General features: G+C 36.8%; 1 protein-coding gene across 1 annotated transcript in view; it reads right to left on the bottom strand.

Moving 5' to 3' along the window:
* Positions 1-1,318: 1,318 nt before the first annotated feature.
* The window catches only part of zgc:77880 (zf-DHHC domain-containing protein), a 9,265-nt gene continuing 79 nt past the window's right edge, over positions 1,319-10,504 (bottom strand). The window contains exons 1-9 of the mRNA XM_054601726.1: positions 10,453-10,504; positions 7,812-7,900; positions 7,386-7,459; positions 5,880-5,992; positions 5,739-5,800; positions 4,552-4,672; positions 4,380-4,452; positions 3,635-3,806; positions 1,319-2,792 (exon numbers count right to left, since the gene is read on the bottom strand). The exon at positions 10,453-10,504 is cut by the window's right edge and continues 79 nt beyond it. Coding sequence (XP_054457701.1) covers positions 2,701-2,792; positions 3,635-3,806; positions 4,380-4,452; positions 4,552-4,672; positions 5,739-5,800; positions 5,880-5,992; positions 7,386-7,459; positions 7,812-7,900; positions 10,453-10,504 — 848 coding nt within the window. The 3' untranslated portion in view covers positions 1,319-2,700. The remainder of the gene's footprint in view (positions 2,793-3,634; positions 3,807-4,379; positions 4,453-4,551; positions 4,673-5,738; positions 5,801-5,879; positions 5,993-7,385; positions 7,460-7,811; positions 7,901-10,452) is intronic.

A 10,504-nucleotide genomic window follows, 5' to 3' on the forward strand; every position in this document is an offset into this window, starting at 1 on the left:
TTCCAATGTGATCCGATCAGTTTAAGTCGCCATTGTTTTACGTACCCGAAGGAACTCCACACAGTGGCATAGACACCCAACCACCAACTAGCATTTTAACATTTAATTACAGCAAATATAAATCCCCCTTAAACTGTTTTGTTTCACCACTACACACTTCATTATTTCTCCTTTAACAGCAGCAAAGACCACTTCAACCGTCACATAAAAAAACAACAACACAGTTATCGGTAGAGAGATCTCCACGGAATAGTTAGAAACAATAAATAAGTTAAAAATCGTCCCTTCACTGAGATTTAGCAGAATACTGAGAAGTGTACTCTGAGTGTGTGTGTGTGTGTATATATATGTGTGTGTGTGTGTGTGTGTATTCATTGTAGCGTAACACAGTTTAGTAAGTTAACACACAAAATAAACACAGGAATGAGGAAATAAAACTGAACAAAAACACAAAACAATGAATCTCTTTGTGGACATTCTCCATTTCCTGTTTGCTCACGAACCCAAGGAATCACATGACAACATTTTATTTGCTTCTATTATTTCTATTATTGTACCAGTTTGATGTCATCAGTTCTCAGGATGTGATGGAGGACAGGAAGCTAGTTTGGTTTTCCATATCGTAAAACGTTAAAGGTTTCTGTGGCTTATCCCAATAGGAGAACCTTTTATAAAAGGTTTATAGGGAAAGCTTTCAGAGTTTTCTACTTAGAACCGAACATCTGTGAAAGGTTCCACTCAGAACCCGTCATGAAAGGTTCTACAGGGAAACCTTCTAGTGTGTAACTGTTCCACCCAGATCCCTCTCTGGAAATTCTAACCAGAAACTATTAGCCTTCTAAGGGTGCTTACAAGAACCCAACCAGGGGATTCTATAGAGAATCCTTAGCTATTGCAAGGGTTTCATCTAGAACCCACCCATGAGGTTCTACAGAGAACCATTTTATATTCCAAGAGTTTCATCTAGAACCCACCACTGAGGTTGGACCGAGAACCCTTTTATATTCCAAGGGTGTCATCTGGAACACACCTAGGGGGTTCTACAGAGAACCTTGTTATATTCCAAGGGTTTCATCTAGGACCCACACAGAGGAATCTACCAAGAACACTTTTACATTCCAATGGTTTCACATGGAACTCACCTAGGGGGTTCTATAGAGAATCCTTAGATATTGCAAGAGTTTCATCTAGAACCCACCAATGAGGTTGGACCGAGAACCCTTTTATATTCCAAGGGTTTCATCTGGAAGCCACACAGGGGTTCTACTGAGACCCCTTTTATATTCAAAGGGGGTCATCTGAAACCCACCGAGGGGGTTCTACCAAAGCCCTTTTGTATTCAAATGGTTTCATCTAGAACCCACCAAGGGGGTTCTACCGAGAAGCATTTCATATTCCAAGGATTTCATCTGGAACCCACCCAGGGTTCCTCATGAGGCTCCTAAAGGGCCGGGCTGATTTGGATGAAGCGAAAACTCAAAATCTTAGTTCTCTTACTGCCATTAAACGGTTCTTTGGATGCAAATGGTTCTTAATGGATCCCTTAGGCTTCAAAAGAATCCTTAAAAAAACCCTTACAACAGAAAAGTGTTCTTCAGCAGCGAATGGTTCTGGGTAGAACCTCCGCCCTTCAGGAACAACACTTATTTTGGATATCTTGAACTCAACTGTTTGATTTGAGAATACAATAAATAAATAAATACAAAATACAGTGACCTACAGTGTGTTTTAGAGTTTGTATTAAAGTGTTGGACTTTAACTAAACTCAGTAACTAAAAAGAACCCATTAGAGATGCATCGATTAAATATGTTGCCCAAAGTATGTGGACTTTTGGTCAACGGCTCAGTTATTTAGGCCTTATAGTTGCAATACATGGAGGATACAGTGATATTTTATTAAGCCTCCAATTTAGTGTCAACAGAAACTAGTTTTACCCAAAAGTTATATTTCTAAGCTCCCTAACCAAAAGGTCATTTTTGATCTGTTTTCATTCAGGGGTTGTAATAACGCTTTGATAAAACAGGAAGTTGACCTCCTTTGTCTAACGTTTTTGTTCAAGAGGCTAAAGCCAAATACTGACCAGAAGTCAGCTCCTTCAAACACGCCAACGTTAAAACACCGGGGTCGGACTGATATGTGGGTCAACTCTGTTCAAAGTCTTACTGACTTAGAAATCCCCCTTTTAAATATACGGATATATTGCATCATGTGTATTAGACTCCATTATTGGAGTATTTGTCATTTAATTAAAGTTTTTTGGTGGACTTGAAATGTAGCTACTTTGGAGGATCACTACGTTTTAAAATCCCTCCTGACCCGTTTTCTTGCTTTGGGGTAAAATCAGCCTTGTTAAACCCACATCAGTCGAACCCCAGTGTTCAGAAGAAGCTGACCTTTACACAGAATAATCAAAGAAGGCTGGTAGTTAAACTACAGATCTAGACCGTCGGAGCTCCTCCATCCTGACAGGAAAGAAATTCAAGAGTCTGGGGTCTGAGGCCGAACCCTTTTAGGTCTTTCATAACCCTTTCATAAGTCGCACATTTCATACATTCATAAACTCATTCATTCATTTGTCCAACACACACGCACTCACTCCCAAATATAAGACATCGAAGCGAGGCAGAAAATTCCCTCTTTCTTTCACACACACAGATAAAAACCTTTCCTCGCCCTCCGTCGCCCTCAGAGGTCAGAGGTCAGACGTCATAGTCGGGCAGGGCGGAGTAGGTGATGCCGCCAACCGACGGAGGGCTGGAGTGGAGAGGAAGAAGCCAGCAAAAGACCGAACCTGGAGGGATTAAAACAGATAAAACAGTTCACTATTTTAATGCAAATATTTGAATTCTACATATTGTGTTATAAACATAAATAGTGACTGTCCTCTACTGGTTGAATTCTGGCTATTTTGCGACTAGTTGATCTAAAGGCAGGTGATGTAAATGGAGGCAGCTTTAGCCACCAACTGCCCACCGTCCCTTCGTATATAAAAAACAATTCATCCCGATTCTGTAGACAAATGTGACACAAATTTATAGTGCGACAAGATTACATACAAAGTAAATCCAAAGATTTTTGAACTTGGACTACAAATTTGCGTGACCTGATACATCTTTGTGTATAAATAATATAGTAGAAACAATAATGATTTACATCTATATGACGTTATTGTGAGTGTTGATGGAGCAGCTACAATGTAAGCAAAGCGTAGCATCAGTCAATCCGAGCTCCATTGAAAAAACAAGCATTTTAAAACTTGTTTGTTTGTCGCATTGCCAAGGAAACTAACAAAACATGAATTCAGACTTTTTACAAATTGGCATCTTTATGTTGTTATTTCGGCTTTTTCTTTATCTGTTTATTGCAAGTAAAAAAAGGTAACATCCTTCATGAACTGTAAGTTAAAGAAAGTAAAGTCTAGCTAGATAGTTAAGTAACATAGACCAAACCCAGCAGTTTATTTGTAGCATGAAATCATGGTGGAATTAGCAAGCTAGCTAGCTAACTAGCAAGCACCTTATTGAGTAAAATTCAATGCCATTGCAATGCTGCACTTCTTACAAATAAATTGAGTGGACGCCATAAATGTTCTGGTGAAAGCAGTAAAATTGTAGGTGATAAAAACAAACCCACCTCTTCCAAAAACCTCCCGCAGCAGAGCGAGCTTAGGCTTGCGGGTGTGTGGGGGGTGGTGAGGCAGCTGAGTGGAGGAGGAGGAGGATGAAGATGAAGAGCCTCTGTCCTTGATCATCAGTCTGTTCTTCCTCTGCTCTATGGGAGTCTCGTCTGTGATTATGGAGACCAACTGGAGGGGAAAAAGTATATAGAATAAAACAATATAATATACATATATACATATATATATATATATATATACACACACACACACATTCTGTATATATTAAGACATAAATGTTGATTATTCCAGCAGTTCTTTATTTATTAAGTGTTATTTACTTTCATTGATCACTTGCTTTTCCTCAACCTTCCTCGTCTACTTCTCCCTCCATTTGAGTTCCTACATTTCCAAACCTCAGTAAACTTGCAGCAACTTGCATTCGATCCGTGTGCAATAATGTCGACTTGATACTGAACTTATATATTTGAATGCTCTGATTTATGTGCTTATTTGTGCAATTATTGAGTCTTAATTAAAGATGGCGGCTCTTTAAACGTGATGTTTGTTGGTATTTTTAATCAAAGTCAAACTAAGCTTTACTTCAAAGTTCACCACATATGCTAAAAAAAAATCTGGAAGTGAATCACAGAAGATAAAACTAGAATAAACAAGAATAAACAACAAGAAAATGCTAAATACTCCCCTGTGGTTATTATATGTCTAGGGCTTTTATTATGAAAGGTAACAGAAGGAGCGTACCTGATCGTAGAAAATGACCATGACGAACACGCCGAACAACACCGACTCCACCAGGAGGATGATGTAGTGAGCGCTGCAGGAACAACGAGCCGACCAATCAGAATCACTGACGGGCTGAGCATCTGGTTAAACACTTCAATAAATACCCCTAAACACCAAAACTCAAACTCACACTATCAGGTGCTTGCTGGGCGACTCCTCCGCCTCCTTCTCTGCGTCTCCTTCCCTCTCGCTCCTTATCCTCCACACCCAGGCCGACACAACCAACACCATGGAGTACAGACTGGCCACGCCTGCACACAGAGACGGACAGCACAATCACAACATCAGTAGCATCACCTCCGGGTGTGGAGGTGGAGGAGGATCCAGATCTTTAACTTAAAGCTACAACGAGGAACTTTCATGTTGTGTTGTTTTTGGCGCCCCCTGTGGACAAACGTGGTAGTGTTTCTGAGCGCCAGAGTCCCTTTAGAAAACCTCTCATTTTACTGCAGCAGGGTCTGACAGTCTGCTCCTCTCAGTCCTGGTTCTGGTTCTGGTTCTCTGGTTGCCTCCCTTCACCTCCAGCGGGTCCAGTATTACGGTCTGGGTCTCCAGCATTGTTGTGTCGGTGTTGACTCCCAGAGAGGAGAAGCTCTGCTCCTGGAGGAGGAGGAGGAGGAGGAGGAGGAGGAGGAGGAGGAGGAGGAGGAGGAGGAGACGATGCTGCTGCCGGGAGCTAAGCTCTCCTTTCTCCTCCTCTCATCCTCCCTCCACCTCCGCCTCCTCCTCTCCTTCTATCGCCTCCTCCCTCTCTCCTGTCCTCTGTCTTCTTCCCTCCTCTACTCTACCCTCTCTTCTTTCCTTCTATCTCCTCTCCTCCCCATTCATACTCTCCTCTTTCTTCCCCCCTCCTCTCTTCTCTCTCTCTCTCTCTCTCCTCTGCATTCATACCTTCCTCTCTTCTCTCTCTTCCTCTCCTTCCTCCCTCTCTCTTCTCAACTGCTCTCCCCTTCTCTCGCCTCATCCCTCTCCTTTCCTCTGTCCTCCCCCCAGAGCTTCTCTCTCCTCCCTTCCTCTTCCCTTATCTCTCTCCTCTCATCTCATACTCTCATCTCTTTCTCCTCCCCTCTCTCCTCCTCCTTCCCTCTCTCTTCTCCACTCCTCTCCCATTCTCTCACCTACTCCCTCCTCTAGTCTTCTCCCCTCCCCCTCCGGAGCTCCTCTATCCTCTTCTACTCCTCGTCCTCCTTCTTCCCTCTCTCTCTCCCTCCTCCTCCCCTCTTTTATCCTCCTCTCTCTCTCTATATATATATGAAATACATAGCAGTGTTGAAATGTTCCCAATCAGTCTAATAAAGCTATAATCAGCGTTCTCACCGGTGTAGAAGAGAAACTGGATGAAATACTTCTGGTTGAGTTCTCCGACACAGTTGTTGATCCTAAAACACAAAATGATTAAGAGATGGATGAGAAGAAGATGGAGGAGGAGAGGAGGAGTAAACCTGTGTTGTCTCTCACCAGGGACAGTGGTGGTCCATGCGTCGTATACACCTCTGACAGACGCGGCAGTGATGCGCTCTGGGAGGTCGGTAGGTTTCACAGCGGCTGCAGACCGTCCAGCCTTCACAGCCCTGAAAACAACAACAACAGGACGTGTCGATGGATATCCAACATAAAGAACAATAACAGCTGCAACTGCACCTTTAAATAAAGGCACAATGAGAAGACACAAATCTGTGTATTCTTTGTTTTAGCTCCTTATATGGTCAAAAGTCAATTATGCTATTTACATGTTTGGTTATATGTTCTACGTTGTCAATGTGGTACGATAAATAATTATCAATTCTTCCCTATGAAAAGGTCAGCCAATGTTTTGCAAGGAACCTTAGATGAGTTTAAAGTGTGGTTCCTCCTTAGAACATATTTTGGTTATGAATGGTCAGCAATTACCTGCATCGGAGTAGATTGTGCTTGATTTGCTCAGAAAGCATTCTCTGTAATTGTAAATTTCTCCCCTATTTTGTTTCTTTTTGTTTTATTTAGTTTTATAAAAAAAAATTTTTTTTTTTTTTTTGTAATTTTTTTTTTGTAATTTAATTTCATTAAATTGTATTTATTTAATTATTAATATAACTTATTTTATTAGGCATTCTCTGTAATTGTAAACTTCTCCCCTATATGTCTTATTTTATTTTTTTATTTTATTTTATTAAGCATTCTCTGTAATTGTAAATCTTTTCTTTTTTTCCTTTTTTTAATTATTTTATATAATTAATATAACTTTCATTTTATTATATATCTATAATTATAAAAAAATATATAACCTGTCTTATCAACATTATCAAACAAAAACAACAACAACAAGTTCTTTGGTTCCAGTTTTAACGATCGTCTTGTTTGAACCCACAGAAGTTAAAGAGAAGATTTAAACTGTTTTTTTTCAGTGCAGCCAGTCCCCAAAAACACAGTTTCCTGTTTGTAGTCGAGCTCATACGTCACTTTACCGACATCATAAGTACATAATGACAAACCCAACAGCAGACATAAGTACAGCTGCTTTGATGTAAACACAGAGACACAGTGAGATAAATACAGAGTTGGTAATAACATACCTATAATCTGACAGAAGCTCTCTCTGTTATCAACCTTTAGATGTTGAATTCATGACAAGAAACACGTCAAAGGTGGAAAAGTCTGCTTTAATTCTTAATAGTAAACTCTGTTTGTGTGGAGTTCTGTTTTTAAAACTTTTTATTTAGGAGAAATTTAAGTTACTATCTCAGAGATCTCCGTTTTTGGTCTCTTTGGCGACACCTGTGGCGGTAAGCGGTAACTACAGGTGCATATTTAGCAGAGATTAAATAAATCCCCTTTGGCTTGTTGTCAAGGGAACAGGTGATGCTAAGTTCCTGTTTTAGCACTTTACTATTTTTGCTGATTTGGAAATAGATAGTGACTAAAGCATTTATTTAAATAAAAACCTTCTTTGTAGTATTAGAAAAACTTTAACATTTTGCGACTCACCCGCTCATTCATTCGAGACGACTGAGAGCGAAGGTCTGAGAAGTCCATGGCTGTCTCAGGAAGAGGAACCATACCTGGACGACAACAACAACACACACACATACACACATTAAATACTAAAAGGTAATGTAAAACGGCAATTTTTGGGTGCATTTCCCATTTCCTACATTGGCCCTGAGACCTGAACGCACTACAACTTGACAGATAACACAAATAAACAAAATAAATTACAAATACATCTTAATGAATTTGACACACAAATGCTGCAAATAGAGAAAAAACACACACACACACACACACACACACACACACACACACACACACACACACACACACACACACACACACACACACACACACACACACACACACACACACACACACACACACACACACACACACACACACACACACACAGGTACTGACCGGGGTCTGAGAAGACGGCTTTGGCGTGGCAGGCCAGCAGCAGCAGCAGAATGAGGTTGAACACTGATGCGTGTAGAGTACACCACAGGCTATACGCAGAAAGAGGAGAGTTAATGCACAAATCAGCTTGTTTAGTACCAAAGAAAAGGATTGTTTGCTGTTTTATTGATCCTTCAGTTAAGCGCAGGGCTGCAACTAGTTGTTCGATCTATAAAAAGCCAGAAAAAAACAGCAAATACGTTGTTTTGTCCAAAAACTACGTTTTTTAGCAGAAAAAAAGCAAATAATCAAGTTGGAGAAAAATGTCTTGCTTTAAAAGGGATAAAAATGATTAATAAGTAATCATAATAGTTATTTTTTCTGTCCAACAACTTATCAATTAAGTCACAAATTGTTTCAGCTCGAGTTATGTGCTTTATGTTGCAATAAACGGTAAAGAAAACCAACAAGAAACACAAACTGTTTATTTTCTTTTAACAGTGTTTATTCTTTTGTTTAATTTCTATCTTTTAAATGTTTTATTTTTCTGACATGTTCTTGCTTTTTTCTTTCTTTTCTTTTTGTTGTTATTCATCTGATTTCTTTGTTTTGTTGCTCAGAAGTAGTTGAATAATAATAATAATAATAATAATAATAATACAATAATACTAATAATAATAATAATAATAATACTAATAATGATAATAATACTAATAATGATAATAATAATAATAATAATTTTTAGGTATTTTTTACTTTACCTGAGTATTTCCAATTCATTCTACTTTATTTTTCTCCTTTCTACATCTCAGATGGTAAATATTATACTTTTTACTCCACTACATATAATAATAATAATAATAATAATAATAATAATAATAATAATAATAATAATAATGTTATTTAATTGGATACTAAACTTGCTTTTTTTTTGGTTTTAATGACGTCACACCAGATTACACGTGGGTTTTTTTTCAGCTAAACTCATTTTATATGTCATTTATATTTTATTGTATTTATTTATACTATTTATTAGTGGTTGTGTGTAACCAGGTACATCCACACATGTACTGTAAAGCTAAAGTACATATTTGAGTATTTCCAATTAATTCTACTTTATTACATCTCAGATGGTAAATATTGTACTTTTTTACTCCACTACATATAATAATATTAATAATAAATAATAATAATAATAAATAAATACTATATTAGTCCCACAGTGGGGAAATATACAATTCTATATTATATTTTCTTACTTAACTTAAGTTACTAGTTACTAGAAAGGAGAAAAATAAAGTAGAATTAATTGGAAATACTCAGGTAAAGTAAAAATACCTAAAATTATTATTATTATTATTAGTAGTAGTATTATTATCATTATTATTAGTAGTATTATTATTATCATTATATTATTATTAGTATTATTATATTATTAGTAGTATATTATTATTATTATTATTAGTAGTATTATTATAGTAGTAGTATTAGTATTATTATTAGTAGTAGTATTATTATCATTATTATTATTATCATTATTATTTATTATTATTATTAGTATTATTATTATTATTTATTAGTATTATTAGTATATTATTATATATATATTAGTATTATATTATTATATTATTATTATTATTTATTATTATTATATATATATATTATATATATATTATTATTATTATTATATATATAATAATATTATATATTATTATTATTAGTAGTATATATATTATTTATATATTATTATATTATTATAGTAGTATTATTAGTATTATTATATTATTATTATTATTATATATATATATATTATTATATTATAGTATTTATTATTGCATAATAATAATATTATATTATTATTATTATATTGGATATTATAATATATATATATATATATATATTATTATTATTATTAGTATATCTTATTATCCCAGGTAGATAGTAGTAGTAATGGTGGTTCATTATTATTAGTAATCTCTCTCAGTAATAATAATAATGTATATATATTATTATTATTATTATTATTATTATCAGTATCCTCTTCATCCCAGGTAGATCTCTCGTGTCTCTCTCTCTCCACCTGTCTCCATTAATTCTCTATATGGATATTATTATTATTATTATTATTATTATTAGTATCCACTCATCACAGGTAGATAGTAGTAGATCTCTCATGTACCTGTCTTATCTATTATTATTATTATTATTATATTAGTAGTATCTATGTCTCTCTCTCTCTCTCTCTCTCTCTCTCTATGTCTCTCTCTCTGTCTCTCTATGTCTCTCTCTCTCTGTCTCTCTCTCTCTATGTCTCTCTCTCTCTCTCTATGTCTCTCTCTCTCTCTATGTCTCTCTCTATGTCTCTCTCTCTCTCTCTATCTCTCTCTCTATGTCTCTCTCTCTATGTATCTCTCTCTCTGTCTCTCTCTCTCTCTCTGTCTCTCTGTCTCTCTCTCTCTCTATGTCTCTCTCTCTCTCTCTCTCTCTCCACCTGTCTCTCTCTATTATTATTATCTCTCTCTCTCTCTCTCTCTCTCTCTCTTATTAGTATCTATTATTAGTATTAGTAGTATCTCTCTCTCTCTCTCTCCCACCTGTCTGCTCACCTGCGTGACGCAGCGCGCGGCTCCGTGACGCAGGTGAGCAGCGCGCGGACACGCACCTGTCCGTGAAGGCGGGCAGCAGCACGTGCCTCAGCACCACGTAGTCCGCGT

This window comes from Anoplopoma fimbria, chromosome 7, assembly GCF_027596085.1.
Source record: "Anoplopoma fimbria isolate UVic2021 breed Golden Eagle Sablefish chromosome 7, Afim_UVic_2022, whole genome shotgun sequence".
Lineage (NCBI taxonomy): Eukaryota > Metazoa > Chordata > Actinopteri > Perciformes > Anoplopomatidae > Anoplopoma > Anoplopoma fimbria.